Below are 20,008 nucleotides of genomic sequence, written 5' to 3' on the forward strand. Positions count from 1 at the left end.
GAACCCAGGACCAGGAGGTGCAAGGTGACAGTGCTAACCACGACGCCACGGTGCCACCCTAAATGGTAGTAATCTGGTGAAATCGACTTATTGGACATTGTTCATTGGGTATAGATCAATTAATTATTTTATTTAACTATTATTGCAAGATAAATCAGCCCTTTTAGAGTCACGCCTCTAGGATTTGGTGGTCTGGATGCATGGAGTTTGCATGTTCTCTCTGTAGTTGCTAGGTTTCCTCCGGGTTTTCTGGTTTTCTTTTCACGGTCCAAAGACTTGTGGTGTAGATTGACCCCAGAGGTGGAGGTAAGCTTAGTTTGTTATTGTGCTTAACTATATATTTCACATATTTGTACTTTTATTTACTTAGACCATATGTTTCACTGTAAGACCACTATATTCTAGGGCAAATATCTGTACTTTTTACTTTACTACATTTCTGCCTAGTGTTTAGTGTTTACATAACCAGAGTAAAGAACAACATGATGTTATAGTGTGTGTACAGTTGGACAGCATGAATCCTTCTATTATATATTTTCTGTATTATATGTAAATTATTTTAGCTTTCTTTCTTAAACACTCTGATTTTGCGCGCGCACACACGCACACACACGCACACACACACACACACACACACACACACACACACACACACACACACACACACACAAAATAAATAAATAAATAAAAACATCCAATGCATTCATACTGTTGGTATATGTCCAAATGGCAAATAAAATCTCTCTTGAATCTTGAAGCGGTGAAGTGGGAATAGCGCCACCGGCTGGACATTGTGCACAGTAATGCAATTAAACTTCTCTTTGTTAAAAGCAGATGTTTAAAATTGAAAACAAATAAAAAGGAGTGCAAAAAAAATGCATAAATAAAAGAAGAGAGAGAGAAAGAAAAGAGTTTTAGTATGACTTAAAGGTTACCGTGCACTAATACAAGCTCGGTACTTTTGATACTTAAGTAAATTTTGAAGGTCAGTACTTTTGTAATATTGCTCAAGTAGAAATGTAAATATCATTTCTACTTTTACTGAAGTACAGGATTTGTGCACTTTGGCATTTCCAAATCGCTCGTAGTGTGTGTGTGTGTGTGTGTGTGTGTGCCTTGTGTGCCTTGTGCCTGAGATAAGCTCCAGGTCCCCCAAGACCCTATGCAGGATAAGCTGTGAGGATGATGGCTGAATGGATGGAAGATGAGTCGGGATGCTGTTGGGTCACTGCGTGTAGAGGATCATGACTCCTGTGTTGGATTAAAGGCCAGGGGTGTGAGATCCCTGCTGGGCAAACAATTCCTATCTCACCATGAATACCAATAACAACCAGACATTTCTTTTAATAGTATGACACTAAAAAATCTGCCACGGGAAAATGATTTCTAAACCTGGGAGGTGTGGAAAAAAAAATAGTCCTAACTGTAGTGTATAAAGGTTATGGAGTCCCAGGACACATGGTTATTACAAATATATGTTGTATTTTTTTTAATGAACAACTTGCATGCTCTGACAAATATAAAACGCTAACTCTTTCCGAGCACACAATACCTCCTCATAGTTATCCTGCCTTACGAACAAAAAGCATGTTACATCATCAATATATAATGCATGAAAGCTTGTATCTCTTGTACTACCGCTTGCTTTGATCCCACCACAGGCGCTTCGGATGATGTTTTTTTACTGCCAGAGTAAAAATCATGAACATAAGTAGTTGAGCTTCCAAGATATCAGATAGAGCTGAAGTATTATCCAGGTGCATTATTTAATCTTTTATGTTTACACAATTTCTTATTTTTCCTCTGGAGTAAATTTCGATTTCTGTTAACCTTTTGATTTGACACCTTATTCTTGCACAATAAATCTTTGAGTTAACATTAGTTGGTCAGCATTAAACAGATTGAAGCCTGTTCAGGGAAAGTAACCCGTGACTTTGTACACGCTGTGCATCTTTGTTTTCCCCTTAAAGTGACTTTAAAGTGTACACCGTATAAACTCCTTGCTGATTTCCTGACCAAGCTGTCTCCTTTGGCTTTTCCAGAAAAATAAAGCATTCCTTTACACCATGCATGCGCCATTTCAGCCTCTATTTTGTATTACTTCCAACCAAACCCCTTGGGTTAAAACCACGAGTCTCTGTTGGCAGTGAGGAAACAGGCCTCTTGATAAAACCCGGTTAGCAAAGAAGATTCAGCACAGCACATTTAGGATGGAGTGAGACGACTTTAGAAGTGGATTAGTTACAAGCGTTCTGTTATTCATTCATTAGCATCTAGTTCTATCCAGCTCACGGTCGTAGTGGATGCTGAGGGGTCTGGATCTACCGTATAAACATTTTACTTTATATGAAATCTGATCAGACACAAGATTCAAAACTAACAATAGACGATGGAACAGAACCAGACCTAACACCAATCCATGTTTTTCTTGTAGTCCATCAGAATCGTCCCAGAACAATCTTTAAACCCGTTTGACACCCCTTCTGATTCAATCCTTTTTTCTGATTTTTATTTCTTTCTACACTGTAAAACAATGCTGAAAGCACCCAAAACATGCAATAATCTGGTAACTCTAAATGAACTTCTCTGCAGCAGAGGTAAGATTTGGTCTTGCTTTCCTGGGAAGCAAGCTCTCTTTATGAGAGACAGTTTCATCATGGTGCTTGATGGGTTTTACAAATGCACAATACTGTTCTTGTAAGAACTGTTTCAGAACAGCTTTAAAAAAAAAAAAATGATCCTGTCTTAAAACAACTTTTTTTTTTTAAATGTTGCTTAATGCTTTGTGCTTTTATAGTTTTGAATTCTCCAGGATTGTTCGAGATTGTGGGGGGGTCAAGTATCTTTAGTCAACCTTGTACTGTTTGAAACACAGCATCCACTAACATACTAAACATAAATTTTTGTTTAAAAAAAAAAGAAAATGAAACAGTCATGACACACTAGCTGTTCTGGTATCCATGTTTTGTGACAAAAATCTGATTTATTTGTACAAGATACAAAAATGTAAACATGGCAAAATAAATAGTTAAAACAAGAAGGTATGATTTGGACTCATGCATGATCCCTGCACTTACTGATGCACTTTTTAATTTTTTTTTATCTTTTTTTTTCGCCATTGGCTGGAAGTGCAAAAGCGTGATGACAAGATCTTTTAAATTTCATGTAACAAATAACACCTAATGATACAAACAGACTATTTTACAAGGTAGTGATAGTTCCCAATTTTACAAAAATGTACACATAGAATATTCACAAATGTCTGATATGCTACGATGCGATGTAGGTCCACGTCCAGGTTGCGGCGTCTCGTCGGCGTCCTGTCAGGAGAAGGCTATGTCACCTCCATGGCCACAGTGGTGTCCGCTAATCCATTCAGAGCCAGCCTCTCCGGCTCGTGTTTGTCCCTAAAGGAAAAAAACAGTTATCAGAGCTTAAACTTAATAACAAGCAGTGAATTTTTTTTTTTTTTTTTTTAAAAAGGTCATATTTTGAAATGAACTGAAACGTATTTTGAAGTTTAAGCACAGCTGATATTGCAGTCATAGCTCAGAGTTTAAACCAATGCCACGATGCTTCACTGAGACAACACAGCTATGTACTTTAAAAGCTCTCAGTTTTACTTTTTCTTCACTTTTTTTTTTTTTTTTTTACCTGCCAAGAGTGACTTTGGCCAGGCTGCTGCCGGCCACGCTGGCGAGCTTTAACGTGGGCGACGACGGAGCGCAGGGTCGCGCAGGAGACACGACGCTCACGTGGGGCACAGACTGGGGCACGGCAGGGGGGCGGGCGGATGAGGATGAGCCTGAGGAGACGCTGCCGACTCCGAGTGGAGTCGAACAGCTGAACTTGGTCTGTCTGGAGCTTCCTAATGTGAAATAAAACAAAACAAGAACTGGTGAAGTGACTTTAGCAGTAGTGATTCTTTTTAAATCTTTAGTGGTCTATAAAAAATAAATAAATAAAATAATAATAAGTGTCTGGATTGCGTTTTAGAGCAGATTGTCGATTTCCGATATATAAATCTCACACACAAGTAGCTCACCTGAATTTGTAAGGATGCCGTTGACTCCGGCGCTGTGGGGTTTCAGATCCTTGTTCGAGCCACTGACCACAGCAGAGGCAGCGAAGTGAGCGCTGGCCGAGTCTAACGTCTTGGACAGGCAGCCTGAGGAGACGGATTTCTACAGCACATTTAGAGAGAGTCGTTAGTGTAACCACAATTATTTTTTTTTTTTTAAATGCAGATTCCTTATAAACACCATTCAAAGGTATTTTCAGCATCTTCTTGTCAACTTTATCTGTGCAGAATTAACACTTTACATCATTCTGCACATTTCGTCTACATTATCGTGCTCGCAAAGTGTGGGCCGCAGCCCTCTAGTGGGTCATGAAGGTACTGCATAGAACAGATGATCACAATAAATACACACTTATTCTCGATACGGCACGGGGACACATGTAGTCTATTTCAGGGGAACCGTGACTGGGACACAGTGCTAACCACTACACCAATGTGTTGCTTGCAGGAAATATATATATCCCCACTTAATTTTGTACCCAAGTTCTTTTAATCACATTTGCAGCGTTTGGCAGACGCCCTTATCCAGAACAACTTTTAAATTTTTATTTTAATATATATCTGAGCGATTGAGGGTTATGGGCCTTGCACAAGAGGCAATATTTACATTACCATTTACAAAAATATATATATATTATCGCTATTAAGACAAAGCCAAGGAATATATACTTTGCTAGACCTGCCTGTGACTTTGTTTGCGTGGAATTTAATCACACTTATAAGCACGCCTTAAAATAATAATAATTTTTTTTTTTTTTTTTTTTTAAGTACAGCGCCATCTGTTGAATTTTGGAATTAACTAAAATTTTGAAGCATCTCAGAATGATGGTGTGAGATCGCCTTTATTAATTAGATTTCAACTGCACACTAGTAAGCGTATAAAAAAAAAAGTGTACAGCGCCATCTGTTGGATTTTGAGATGACCTAATGATTTTTTTTTTTAATAAGGGCATTTCCATTTAAATTCCAAATTAGCATGTCTTCTCTTCCCGTGGGTCGTTTGCGATGAAACAAAGCCTATATGGCTCGGGGCAAATACAATGCTAAAAACAGCTTTAAAATTTGTTCAGTAAGTTTTTCTTATGTTTGTGAATGGCTGCTAATTTTACATGGTTGGTAATTCTTTGTAAAAAAAAACATGCACACCGTTTGTCCCAAGCATGATAAAATTGTGTTGCAACAACCATAAGAACCATTCCAATATGTTCTTTTTTTAATAACCATTTTCGAGAGACATTTTATCAACAAAAAAAAAGGACTAATTTCCCCGTGCCCAGAGACTTTTGGCACACTCTGAAGTATCATGGTGGTGTATGGGCAAAGTATGTGTTTTTAAAGCTGCACATACAGACACGTGTGCATGGGATTGCTCAGACAGAGGTGGGTTCTGCTGCGGGCCCTGCTGGAGCATCTGAGCCAACTGCTGCTGGTGAGACTGATACTGCTCCTCTGTTATTGCTCCTACACAAAAGGAAAAAGTGTTAAGTATTGATTTGTTTCACATAAATCTTTTTTTTTTTTTTTTTTTTTTAAAGATGCCTTTATTAACACAAAACCACTGCTTTGGGGATTTTGGCATCTAAACAAATAGAAGTTTAATATATTATCTAGAGACAGAAGACGTTTTTAAGTATACATTTAGTGAGTGTTATTTATTTTATCCAGTACAGTAAAAGAAACGTTTTTAAAAAAGCTGCAGTCATAAAGAATCACCACTAGATGGCACAAGAACTACTTAGGTGAATCTAACGGGCTCTACAGATTATAAAAACACTTCATTATATTAAATCATTCTTCTGTGCTAAAGACTGCTCAGTTGGTCTGATTAGTATTTACACCATCCATAAAACGGATAGAGATTTACTTTTCTTGTTCAGTATGAACTTTAAAGGCACAAGCTAAAATTTTCTCAGAATAAAAAAAGAGAAAAGAATTACAAAGTGAATCACTCATAGCCCCACCTAAACTGCTGTTTCTCGAACTACTAGTGACCGCCGCTCCTCCTCCTCCTGCTGCTGCTCCTGGTCCTCCTCCTCTGCTCTCCTCCTTTCCGTTTCCGCTGAAAGGTCGTGGGCGGAAGTATCTCCACCTGCAGGCCTGGATATTACTGAGGAGCTGAGTCAGAGAGCGCTCAGGCTTCGCCCGGGGCGACACGGGCACGTGTGGTGTGTTGGTCTGCGTGCCCGTGAGCGCTGGGACCGAGTAGGAGACTGTGTCGGGGTCCAAGTGTCTGAGGACTCGGTCCAGGTCTGATGAGGCTCGGTCGAGGAGTAACCTACAGCAACGGTGGAACGATGAGGTCGGGTCACGAGCAAAAAAAAAAAAAAGACATCTTTTAAATAAAATGGTCATCTGTAAAGGATTGTTAAATGCAGAAATGGCTTCATGTTGGTAAATTCTACAATCCAGTACTGCTGCAGACACCTGGGTGAGGTTAGAATTTTTTGAGTTATTTGCCAAGTTTGTTTAGAAATTAGGGAGGAAGACTGAGATACGTGCTGGCCAGCAAAAATTAAGCTACTTGTTTCATTTGTGCTTGGTTTTTAAGTTTTAAGAGGACTTATAATGAATAGGATATGTTTAATTAATCATGAAACTTTTTTTTAAAGGATTAAAACTGTAACAAAATCGGGGGAAAAAATATTTAATCTTACAAAATCGGGATCCTTATGAAATCGCTATGATTGTGAGTGGTGATTCCTATCCCTACTACAAATCACTATATAACATATAATCACTACAAAATTTAATATTAGTAAAGTATATTCATTTTATTTTTTCGCACTTTTGCATTTTCCAATATTTGTAATACTATTCTATGTACTTTTTTTTTTTTTTACTTGTGCTATCACACTGCACTGTAACTTTTAAATATTAGTATTTTTAATCCTAGTGACAAAAAGAAAACAAATAAATAAAAAGTGAGGCTACCTCCCGCCGCGGCCTAGGCGTCTACGTGTCACTCCTACGCAGCGGCGTGGCACAGACAGAGCTGTGAGGGAGTTTCTCTGACACAGGGCATCGATGCCTTCCAGACGCGGGACAGGAGGGCAGCTCTTATCTGTCAGGGGCTACACACACACACACACACACACACACAATGTGTTTCATGCTTGGGGTTGCAGGTGAGATGATGAAAAGGCTTTATTATTAAAGGTGTATTTAAACATCCATGATACTCACAGCGAGGTAATGGCAACCGGCTCTGCGCCTGAAAACGAAGCCTCCGTCCGGGTCGTTCTCCTCATCCGGCTCAGATGATGGAGACTGGGGGAGAAATAACGACATAACCACCTTTGCTGTCGTTGGTGACCTCACAACAGCGCCACCACCACTACTACTACTATTTTTTTTATTTTTAGTTACCATTCATTTGAAATCAAATATTGATAAAAAATTTTTAAATATGCGGCACTTGGCACAAACATCTTGTACTTATATGCCCGGTCCCTTACCATCGGATTGTCCTCTTCCCCGGAGCTGTGAAAGTCATACTGTTTGATATCAGCCTTGGTGACAACGTGTTGTCGCAGCGGCTCCAGCTTGGGCCTGCGCGTGTACTTCTTGTGTCCACGACCGATTTCAAACTGAGGCTCGATCTTCACCGGAAAGTGGTGCGGATGGTGCTTGGGCACAGCCTTGTGGATCTGAAGATTAAGGAGTGAGAGTGGTAAGTATTCTGATATCCTCAAGACAGACAGACAGACTTTAATATAAAATACCTTCAAGATAATGGAAACCTGCATCATAATTAATGTAGTTAAAAGTGTAAGCAAAGTTGAGGCAGTTATCGAGAAAAGAAATAAGTGAAGGAGTGAATGGATGCGGTCGGTTTGGGTTATTAGTTTTCCCTCTTAAACCACAGCGAGTTGACATCAATTAAAAACTTTTTTTTTTTAATTAAACAATTTGGACGCTATGAAATTTAGACCTGATGTTATTTTAATAACAATTTAACAATATCAGTTGACATCACTACCATACACACATTCCCCTCAGTACTGCCATTACCGCTTTCCACCATCAACCATCTTCCCAAAACAGAAATCAAACTTCACCTTCAACTTGTTCTCTGCTTTATGCCTGTTCCCATTGGGCAGACATATTGGAGTCGGGTAGACCGTTTTTTCCGCCAGTGGTGCCGAGACCTCATTCAAAACATCTCCGGAGAAATCGCTCATTTGGTACCTGCGAGAAAAAAAAGAGAAAAAAAACATACCAAGATTATTGACTGCCTGCTCGTTCAGAAACACAACGCTGTATGGATGGGTAATTGAACTCAATCCTAAAGGTTTAAATTTCCTGTGTTTTTTTATTTATTATTTCTTTAAGCGAGCATATTATGGTTTTGCCCGTACCTCTTCTCCACAACCTCCAGGGTGAGGTGCAGCAGCTCTCTCTTGCTCTTTTCCCTCTTCTTGACCATCTCTAGGATGGTGATGGCTCGGCTGAATTCCCGTCTCAGCTTCAGCATCTTCTCGTAGGACGCCTCGTCATTTTTACGATTCTGCCGGCAGATAAAAGTCTCGACAGTCAGAGCCTAGTCTACAGAGGCGGTTCGAGTCTAGTTTTACCTGTTCTCGGTTTTGAGCTCACCTTCCGCGTCTGCATCTTCTCCGTGCGCCGGCGGAAAGCCACGTACGCGTCGTTGTTGGTGGAGCCGTCGCGCTTCTCCTGCCTGATCTGCGGGATGAGCGAGGGCCCGCGGCAGTTCTTCCTCTTCCTCACCCAGTAATCGTACACAGACTTGAGCAGGTAATCATCTTCGTTCAGAAGAAGCTTGGCCTCCTGGAGAGTCACCAGCTACACAGACGCAGGTGCAGAGGGTTAGAGTCATACTAATGTAATGTCATCGGTTATATCTACTGCTTTCTGTTCAAGATGAAAGTTGGTTCACTGACAAATAATTTTGCTTCATACGTGGAAAAAAAACAACAATATTACATAATGTAAACTTTTATTCAAAGTTGACTTTTATTCTATATATATATATATATATATATATATATAAAATAAAAATTTTTATATAAGTCAAAGATAACACAAGTAAACACATCATGCAGCTTTTAAATTAATTAATCTATTTATTTATTAAGGGAAAACAAAATCCAAAGCTACATAGCCCTGTGTGAGAAAGTCTTATGTTAAAACATAACTTAACTCAGGTTTATTACACCAGAGTTTAATTTCTCTAGTCATTTTAAAACGACTTTTTATTTCTTTTAAATCTGCATTCCACTTTCACTTTCCTTTAATTTAAGCCGCACTCTTTCCAAAATTAAGCTGAATGCTTTTATTTAAAGTCCAGCCTTTTATATTTAACATTACCTCGCTCTCAAGTCAAGTGGACTCCTTTTACATATGCATGCCGTCTTTTCTTATTTAAAGTTTTGAAGTGAGAACAAGTACATTTTAATGAACTACAGAAACACGTTTAGTAAATTACAATTAATCATGCTTGGTTTATACCAAACACAGGGTACTAACACCAGCTAAATCTGACTGTATAACCAGTGTGCTGTAAAAAGTGTACTTTTTGTTACCTGGTTCGTGCTGGCTTTCTCCAGCCGATCCACCATGATCTCGAACTGAAGCGGTTTGAGCTCCATCTTGCGGTTGAGCCGGTTGAGCAGCGTTTCGTCCTCCGAGTCCATATCGTAGTCGGGCTGCTCACTGTCCAGGCCAAACGCTGTGGAGTAAAAAAAAAAAAAAGAAGGGGCAAATACACCATTAAATGAGATTCAAACTGGCAATAGTCACAAACACACACGTGGATTAAATCTGCAGACAATCGGTAACTCACGCTGGATGTGGATAAGCTGTTTGGGCTGACGGAAGTCTCCTTTGTACAGACGGTCGTAGTAGGTGATGCAGCCTTGAGCCTCGGGCACCGGGATCACCATGCTGTCCTTCTTTTCCCTGAACACCTGCTGGGCACAGATGGCTCGCTGGAGATGATGCTCCTGTGGAGGAACAGCGTCAATATGGCGTTAGAAATGGCCTTTCCAAGTAGTGATGGGAAATGCCAGAAAGCAGGCGTCATGATACGGTCATGATTTGTAAATGTTGTTACTATTCTAAATAAAACGTAACAAATTACTCACTCACACAACACAGGGTCCTGTGCTGCCTGATAACACGTGAATAGTTTAGATCGGGCCACACTTAGAATTATAGCCTCATCGGCTTCAATAAATCATGATAAAAAAATGTCTGTCCTGTAAAGCTGATGGTGAATAATCCTAATTTCGGGAAAATCGTTAACAAGACAGAGTTCACAGTCCGAGTCCCTTTAAATAAGGCGCAGAATTCCCCTCGCACCTGTGAGTTTTTTCCCCTCGCACCCTTGTGGGTTTTTTAATTATTTTTTTGCATTGAATATTCATGTCAAAGATGTACAAGACCCACTATGTCTGACTTACGAACAAATCTGACTTATGAACGTGATCCCGGAACAGGATTCGTTCGTAAGTCAGGGACCTACGAATAAATTAAAAATGTGCTTTTTAAAAAACTGTTTTAGAGTGTGGCGACACATAAATTACCAGACAAAAAAAAAAATCACAAGAGCTAACTCAAGTGTTATTTGTCTCCATTTCTATTAACGAGCAACAATAATTAGGTGCAATTGTCGTTCTTAAATAAGAAACGGGCACTAAATTGGGGAATTTTATTTTTTTAAACCCACAAGACCTGCAGTGCATTACATTTCATAGATCACACATCTCTGACTTCTTTCTTTGAAAAACCTTTTTCTTTTTTTTTGGCACCTTAATTTTATAAAGTAATATTTACATTATGAAATGCAGTACATAAACTATTTTAAATTTTTTTTAAAAACTTTAATAAATAAATAAGGAAATTGAATTATAAATCACTATTTCAGAAACCATACATGATCAAAAACTTTTAGATTTATGACTTATGTTACGTAACGCACAAGAACAACTTGAGCTCATTTCGCTGATCTCCATCATGAAACGTCAAGGTGATTTTCATGTTTATATTTAGCTCGGCTGAAAATGCTGCCAGCGGGGAATCGATGCCAAGGCTCTATAGACATTACATAATTTGCGTTGGCGTGGTGCGATGTAATGAACAGAACGATTAAGCCTGAAACACTCATTAGCGATTTATTGCATGTTACAATTAAAACCGTGTTATTGGCACTGAGCGGCTCCGCTGATTTCAGTTCTGGGATTTTTATTACTCAAGTTCAGCGTTTCGACATTCACTGAAGATTCGTAACGGTTATTAAATGTCTGCTATACATAATATTATTAAAAAAGAAGAAAAAAAAAAAAAGAAAAGCAGATGTGCCTGGTAAGTGGATTAAAGGTGACGAAATCCAAAGCAACGTCTGACCTAGAGCGTACTTTCTTCCGACCCTGAAGCCGTCCACTTAGTATATCATCAGTGTTTGATCGAGGAGATTATTTGTCAAGGTGCTTAACAAACCACAAAACCAAAAATTATTTACTCCAGTGCATCACGAGCTTGTACTCAAGTGTAAAAGGAGCAAGAGTATGGTTCTCAGGAAGCTCGAATCACTTCCTAACATTATATTAGCACAAGTTAAAAGAAAGAAAAAAACCTGCAAATTACGACTTAAAATCATTTTCTGATATGTTTGATTACAGAGTTTGTACATCTGTGCATATTAAATGGTACAACGTTGCGTGTAATAGCGCACGCTGTGGAACAACCAATCTGGACGAAGGCGTTTAACGGTAACGTGGTGGCACATTTGCCTGTACTTTCATTTCCTTTTCAGCGCTGCAGGAATCTATGGCCCAACAACACCATGAACCACAGCTTCGTAAATCCGGCTGCGTTTCTACCCGCAAGCAACACTTCCTGAATGTGAGAAATGCACACACACACACACGAGTAAAAGTCGTAGTGCTGGTGTCCTGAACCCTGGGCGTGCACTCGGCAGGTTCGATTCATGTTGTTTGTTTGAGCTGAGAAATGCAGATGTGCCTGATGTGCTGACATTCATGTCACCGGTTCTCTTTTCACTCGTGCAATTAGTGTCACTGTGTTTGGTCTGAAACTCTCATCTAAGTGACGAGGTCTGCTCACTACTCTCGGTATTACATAATCCTAACAATACACATAGACCTGGTGACAGTTATTACTATTGGCACTGTTGTTACTTTGTGTTACCGTATCTATCTTTCTATGTTGTGCTTGTAGGTCAGAGTTCATCCAAAGAAATTAGCAAGATTGATCCAATAGTCTCAAGGCTTATAAATAAAGCAAACGTCTGTAAAATCCCCAGGGGATCCATGTAGAATATGTGATGTACAAGATCCCATCCATGGTTCTGGAAGGCCGTCCTGACTTTTAGCTTATGTTTGAGTGATACAAAATATCAGCACGTTATTACCAATTCCCGAGGATAATAAAGTATGTGTGTGTGTGTGTGTGTGTGTGTGGTCCCATCATTATTCATTTATGCTACTCTCTTTTATGTTCAACTTTTGGCATTTCAGTTATAATAAAAGAACTACAAATGTAATTTTATTACATTTTTACATGTAATTTTATGTTCAATTTTATTTCAATTGAATTCAATAATAAAAAATTAAGGGGGGGGAGTAGTTAAACAGATTATGCAAATAAAAAAGCAAAAGAGATAATGGCGAGGTGTTTATTAAAAAAAGACATAACTTTAAGAATTTATCTACAGACAGGCAGACAGTAACTAAATTCTGGACAATTAAAAAATGAGCTACTCAGAATAATTCATGTCAAATAAAAGATTATAATTAAGGGGGAAAAAGTTTAATAAATACTGCTACTATGAAATGAAAAGAGATATAATATCTGTGGGTGTGTATATATATATATATATATATATATATATATATATATATATACACACACACACAGATTTTATGAATTAAAACACTAATATATATTATATATTTGTGTTTTAATTTTCATTAATGTTCATACCTAACTATTTTTTACTTTTTGTGTATGTGTATATTATATATATGACAAATATTCAGATGGATAGACCGATATAAAGTGTATTAGTATTTACTTGCTCCACACACATTAAATAATATAAATAATAATAATAATAATAATAACGAAGAAGAATATACATGTGCGGCATGAATTTCCTTCACACACACACCACTTTGACAGTTAGCATGCTCTGCTGTGTGTGTGGTTGTTAGCCGGTATCGGCGCCTGTCGTAGCAGGAAGTGACGTTGCTTACGTCAACTATGCCGATGTGCGCGTACGTCACAGGGCAGTGGACTTACGGCGTTTGCGTACGCCGTAGCCCTAACGTCTTCACGCACAGAAAGCCAGAGCCGGCTTACGCTGCGCAATTTGCGTAAAGGTGATTCGTGAATCCCAGCCTCCCCGCTACACACCTGAACCTTATTAAAATAATTAGCTTTATTAAAAAAATAAACAAACACCCCTGACATACCGATTCCTCTTCTTTCTCCATGCCGGTGGGCATCTGCGGGACTGCTCGGCTGATTGACACGCAGTCGTTTAGGTCCGGGATGTCTCCGTGACTGTAAACGGGAAGCGGTTTGGCGGCGTCTAGCGCTCGCGCTCGGAACGAGAGTTTACTCATTGTTTTTTGAGGAGGAAAAAAAAAACCAGACGACTGAACGCGGAACCAAGTCCGAACTAAACCGAGTATTCGCGCGGATTCACTGCCGAGGCGACTTTTCTTCGACCGGGCGCGTTCATTGGCTTCGTCTCGGTCGAGCCGTGGCGGCGGAACCCATTTCTGGCGCGTTTATCGCGACGCCGAATCCGCTTTCCTCCGCCGCTGCGCTCCCGGAGCCGCCGCAAACATGGCGGACATTAACCCAGAGACAGCGGCTCGCGCAGCGATCCCGTCAGCCACCGCGCGCGACGTGCACGCGCACGCAAACTACGCAAGACGGGTTGGCGCGACGCTGTGTGCGCGCGCGCTCACACATTGCATGCAACCAGAACAGTCTTCCACCAAACCCGTGTGTGTGTGTGTTAGAGTTAGCAAACGAGATTAGCTGAATAAGGATGGATGTTTAATTAACTCTTCAGTGAAACATATATTTTAAACGAGTCTGTTCGAAACTAGAGAAATACCCGTCGTTGACGGTTACAGAGTTTGTAAAAATGGGTAAAAGGTTAAAGCTAAAAATAAGCGGATCACTTTTAATGTAATCAGTGATATTATTATTATTATTATTATTATTATTATTATTGCAGATTGAAGCCCACATGTCAGCCTGAAACAAAGATGAACCCCTAATTTTCTTCTTACTTTTTCACAAATTAGTTTTTGGTATGACATTATATGGTATTCCACTGGATTGGTGGCTAAATATTAGGAAATTTTACAAAATGTACCTAGTTTACAGCAAAATTCTGAATATACTATCATTTCATCTTTTCTCTTTTTTGTCCTTCGGCTGTTTCCTTTCAGCGAATCATCTGCCTCCACCTAACCCTAACCTCTGCTTCCTCTTCTCTCACCCCAACTAACTTCATGTCCTCTCTCACTGCATCCATAAATCATTAGTCATTTCATCTTATTACAATAAATACAAAAGAGAAGATCTACAAAATTTTGTGTGTGCCTTTTTTTTTTTTTTCTTTTATAGTCAGACAAATGCACTCCCTTTTCGGTAATCAGAGAGTGAATCACAGATGAGAAATGAAAAAAAGTAGATCAGATAAAGATTAAGTTTTTTCCTTAAAATGACTCCCACGTGTTAAAATTCACTTGTACCACTTCAGTGCTGTTATTTTAGAAGTGAAAATGTGATCTAATCCCAGTAAAAATATTCTGTCTAGCTTTTCTAATGAAGCTCTATTGGTGCAGGTGTTTGCTTACATTGAGCAATTAGCTCAAAAAGTAGTTTATTAAATCCAGCACTTAACTGTTCATAACATCGCTTTTACTTAATATTACATTCAATTTATGGCACAGGTTAATCTCCAGTTTTTATTTATTAAATTCTGACAGCCAGATGCTGTGACTAAATCTGACTGCGCAGACAAAGACATACAAAAAATTTTCTAAGACTGGTTTCAGATCTCCCAGAATTTCCTTACACCCACACACATACACTAGGGTTTGGTTTGTTTTCTCTGTCATAGTGATTGATTTTTTTCCCCCATACATTTAGTTATCACGCTCACATTTCTCACTTTGAGGTGATGTGAGGTGATGTGATGCAGGAGTGTATCAGTGTTTAAGGCATTGGACTGCTGATCGGAAGGGCATAGGTTCAAACCTCAGCACCACCAAGTTGCCACAGTTGGACCCTTGAGCAAACCCCCTTAACCCTCAACTGCTCAGATGTAAAATGAGATGAAATAAAAGGAGCGTCTGCCAAATGCCATAAATGTAATACACCATTGCTTACGTGTACCAAAATGTTTGGTCTGTCTGAGTTCATGACAGAAACCATAGTTATGAGACTTGTATATGCAAGACAAGAATCTTGCATGATTGGAATTAGTGCTTAATTTAAAGAGGAAAAAGGCCAGATTGGTTCGAACTGTCAGGAAAGCTATAGTAACTCCATCACTCTTTACACCTGTGGTAAAGTGAAACGCATCTCAGCATGCACAAAACATTACACCCTGAGGTTTATGGGTTACAACAACATAAGATCACTTTTTGGTAGCTTTGACCCTGAGCCCCCAACAATATTAACTTAAACACCTACTCTATTATTTACCCTACAGACACCTAAAACAGTATGATTGCAGATCATGTGGATGGGTTCCCTGTTGAATCTGGTTCCTTTCAAGGTTTGTCATCTTAGGGAGTTTTTCTCGCCTCCCTTACCCTCTGCTTGCTCATCAGGGAAATCTCATCATTCTGATTTACAATCTGTATTCCAGGAAAAGTTGGGACTTTTTTAAAAAAACTAAAAGACTTTTACATGAGCCACCATTTTATTCATAATAGAACATAGATAATGTAACGAATGTTTAAACTAATACTTTACAATTTTATGCACAAAATGAGTTAATTTCAAATTTGATGCCTGCTATACTGTAGGTATATTTAAAAAATTGAGGCAGGGGTATGTTTACCATGGTGTAGCATCTCGTCTTCTTTTCAAAACAGTTTGAAGATGTCTGGGCATTAATGTTATGAGTTTTTGGTGTTGGAATTTGGTCCCATACTTGCCTGATATAGGGCGTATTTTTTCGTTTAATGATCCGCCAAATGTTCTCTATAAGTGAAAGATCTCGACTGTAGGCAATTCAGCACTCAGACTCTTCTCCTACGAAGCCAGGCAGTTGTAATAGCTGCAGTATGTAGTTTTGCATTGTCCTGCTGAAATACACAAGGCCTTCCCTAAAATAGATGTCATCTAAAACCTTTATATACTGTACCTTTTAGCATTCATAGTGCCTTCCAAAACATGCAAGCTGTAAACACACCGTATGTACTTTTGCATCCCCATACCATCAAGGATGCTGCCTTTTAAACTGAACGCTGAAAACACGCTTGGAAGCTGTCCCTCCTCTTGAGCCGGAGGACACGGCGTCCGTAATTTCCATCAGCAATGTCAAATTTGAACTTGTCTGACCATAGAACACTTTTCCACTTTGAAATAGCCCATTTTAAACGAAACGTGGCCCACAGGACACGATGGCTTTCTTTTTTGCATGATAGAGATTTATTTGGCATCTGCAGATGTCACGGTGTTTACCAATAGTGGTTTCTGGAAGTATTCCTGTGCCTATTTAGTAATCCCAATGACACAATCATGCGAATGAGTGACGCAAGGTCCTCTGAGGGCCCGAAGACCACAGGCATCCAAGAAAGGTTTTCAGCCTTGTCCCTTATGCACAGAGATTTCTCCAGATTCTCTGAATTTTTTAAAAATATTATGCACTGTAGATAACGAGATTTGCAAAGCCTTTGCAATTTGATGATGAGAAACGCTGTTTTTGAAGTATTTCACTATTTTTTTTACACACTCTTTCACTGATTGGAAAGCCTTTGCCCATCTTTGCTTCTGAGAGACTCTGACACTCCCTACGACATCCCTTTAATAGCTAATCATGTTACAGACCTGATGCTAGATGCTCACCCAGCTGAATCTTTTAAATATTTCTGGCTTTTTCAGCCCTTCGTTGCCGCCATCCCAACTTTTTTAAAAACCTGAAGCAGGCATCAAATTTAAAATGAGCTCAATTTGTGAATAAAATTGTAATATTTCTCTGTTTAAACATTTGTTGTGCTTAGTATGTTCTATTGTGAATGAACTGTTAGGTCATGTGATTTGAAAGTATTTTAGTTTTAATTTTTTTCAAATTAAAAAAATGTCAAAATTTTTCTGGAATTTGGGTTGCGTACATCTTTTCTCACACATTTCAGACACATTCCCTAATTCTTTTTTAAGTCTGTAAAACTGCTTCACGACAATCACAACTGGTAAAAGCGCTATCTGCATAAATTTAATTGAATTGTATTGAATCATGGGCACAAGCTCACAGACTCACATCTTTAAAAACCTTCCCAGAGAGAGACAGAAATTACATCATACTGCAGAAAATAGGGCCCAAACACTTATGACATCCGCACTGTTACATTGTAGGGTGGAAAGGTCCCTCTTGTTCTACCGAGGATTTTTATCCCAGCATCTGGGGCTTTTTGGGGGTCTTAACATGCTAAAAAAAAAATCATCACACAGGTTAGAATCTGTTGCCACTAGAACGCCTGAGCGGCTGGGCTCCTCACAAGGGATTTTGCTGCATAGCTCAACCACACTAGCATGTATGCATGCGAAACCAGGTACACTTTTGAAGCTCACTTTCGCTGTGCATATCTTGGGATTTCTCTCAACATGAAGTCAGTTATTTATTTATTTAATCTTTTTTGTAAAATGCACCCAATGGTTTTTGATATACTCCTACTAGTGGATTTATACAATCACCACCAAACTTGGCAGTTGTTATCTTAACACATTGAGGATGCAAAATTGCGAAGGGATTTTTCATATCCTAAACGGTTCAGCCATAACGATGCCTTAAACATATCCCGGAAATTAGCTAACAACTTATTGAGAGACATTACATTGAGTGACATCATAGTTTGATGTTTGTTTTTTCCAGCATTCAGGGCTTTTTGGAGGTCTTAACATAAAATTCACTCCTATTCTAAAATAATATCATAATGCTATTGGCCCGTTTAAATGCATCTGCATACTGTCTTTCTGGTGTGCCTGTGTGGTGATGGCACAGGTGCGTGGACCTGATCATCATTGCTTGCAACTATATACAGTATGTATATTTTTTAAGCAACTTTCTGCCAAAGGCCTGCAGCCTCTCCGAAGTGTCTCGCGGTTCCCAGTCTATTGCAGGGCATAAGTGCGCACTCACACACATGCTGTATTTTTGTATTGATGTATTTTTAAAATAGAAACTAGTCTAATCTGCATGTCTTTAGACTCTGGAAGGAATCCCACTTAGCATGCAGAGAACATGCAAACTTTACACACACAGACCCGAGTTGGGAATCGAACCATCAACCTTGCAGTTGCTCCGACCCAGTTTTCTAGCCATTAAAATTTGGCCCTTATCACAGTAGCTAATCCACATTACTTGACATGATTATGTGTATTATTATTTTACTATTATGATTTATTTATTTTTAAGGGATTATGTAATGCAAATGTGGCCATTTTCCCCCCAAAAAAGGTATACTTCCTTGAGATGTTTCTGCAGCTTAATTGGAGTCCACTTGTTACAGAGGTTACAGAAGGTTACAGAAAAAAATTCTGCTGCTTTGAAGGTCCCAAATGAGCACAGTGGCCTCCATCATCTGTAAGTGGAAGAAGTTCGAAACCACCAGAGCTCAATTTTGCAAAGGCTGTGAATACTTACGTATGTACATGTGCTTTTACCATTTAAAAAAAAATAAATAAATAAATTTGCAAAAATCTCAAGTTAACTTTTTTCATGTTGTCATTATGGGGTGTTGTGTGTAGAATTCTGAAAAAAAAAAACTTTAACCCATTTTAGAATAAGGCTGTGACATAACAATGTGGAAAAAGTGATGCGCTGTGAATACTTTCCAGATGCACTATATCTACTGTATATTAATATATATGTGTGTGTATATACACAATTAACAGTATGTTGCCCATAATGTAAAGTATGATTGAGTGTATGGTGTGTGCATGTGTGCCCTGAACTAGTAGGTGTACCTAAATGTTCAATGCTCCAAAATCTAGTGGAAAGCCGTCCCAGAAGCGTGAATGTTATTATAACAGTAAAAGGTGGAAATAAATCTGGAAGGGGATGTTCACCAGGGACAGTACCTTGCAAAAGTATTCATATTCCTTAAACCTTTCCAGATTTGTTCCACGTTAAAACCAAAACAGTATTTTATTGGGATTTTATGTAATGGACCAACACAAAGTGGCACGTAACTGTGAAGTGTAAGGAAAATGATGAATGGTTTTCAAATATTTTTACAAATAAATCTGAAAAGTATGGCATGCATTTGTATTCAGCCTTCTTGAGTCAATACTTTGTAGAGCCACCTTTCACTGCAATTACTGCTGCAAGTCTTTGGGAGTAGAGAATTGTTTTTTTGTTTTTTTTTGCCCATTCTTCTTAGCAAAATAGCTTAAGCTTAATCAGAACAGCAATTTTCAAGGCTTGCCACAGATTCTTGGTTAGATCAACTCTGAGCAGCTTCCCTGTCCCTGCTAAAGAAAAGCTTCCCCACAACATGATGCTGCCACCACCATGTTTCATGGTGGGGATGGTGTGTTCAGGGTGATGTGCAAGTGATTTTGCATTTAGGCCTTCTTCTTTGTCTTTCGGCTGTTCCCTTTCAGGGGTCGCCACAGCGAATCATTTGCCTCCATCTAACCCTATCCTCTGCATCCTCTTCTCTCACACCAACTAACTTCATGTCCTCT

The 20,008-nt window shown here is 39.0% G+C and overlaps 1 protein-coding gene across 1 annotated transcript; it reads right to left on the reverse strand.

The window, feature by feature from the left end:
- Window positions 1–2,947: 2,947 nt before the first annotated feature.
- epc2 (enhancer of polycomb homolog 2 (Drosophila)) lies at window positions 2,948–13,972 on the reverse strand. The gene is made up of 14 exons (XM_053497198.1): window positions 13,537–13,972; window positions 9,885–10,044; window positions 9,625–9,770; window positions 8,678–8,884; window positions 8,440–8,588; window positions 8,140–8,269; window positions 7,537–7,728; window positions 7,265–7,348; window positions 7,013–7,152; window positions 6,043–6,356; window positions 5,430–5,542; window positions 4,046–4,184; window positions 3,655–3,868; window positions 2,948–3,407 (listed from the first exon to the last, which is right to left on the reverse strand). The coding sequence occupies exons 1-14, from the start codon at window positions 13,687–13,689 to the stop codon at window positions 3,335–3,337; spliced, it is 2,214 nt and encodes a 737-aa protein (XP_053353173.1). The 5' UTR covers window positions 13,690–13,972; the 3' UTR covers window positions 2,948–3,334.
- Between the last annotated feature and the right edge of the window lie 6,036 nt (window positions 13,973–20,008).

Source organism: Clarias gariepinus, chromosome 5 (genome assembly GCF_024256425.1).
Source record: "Clarias gariepinus isolate MV-2021 ecotype Netherlands chromosome 5, CGAR_prim_01v2, whole genome shotgun sequence".
In the NCBI taxonomy this organism is placed as follows: Eukaryota; Metazoa; Chordata; class Actinopteri; order Siluriformes; family Clariidae; genus Clarias; species Clarias gariepinus.

What these genes read in the sequence shown, in the direction of transcription:
- epc2 (XM_053497198.1), bottom strand. Translation starts at nt 13,689, where the DNA reads ATGAGTAAACTCTCGTTCCGAGCGCGAGCGCTAGACGCCGCCAAACCG. An exon ending in CGCCTAGGCCGCGGCGGGAG is followed by an intron (nt 6,357 to 7,012) that starts GTAGCCTCACTT and finishes CCGTTGCTGTAG; the next exon opens with GTTACTCCTCGACCGAGCCT. An exon ending in GCCAAAGTCACTCTTGGCAG is followed by an intron (nt 3,408 to 3,654) that starts GTAAAAAAAAAA and finishes TTTTTCCTTTAG; the next exon opens with GGACAAACACGAGCCGGAGA.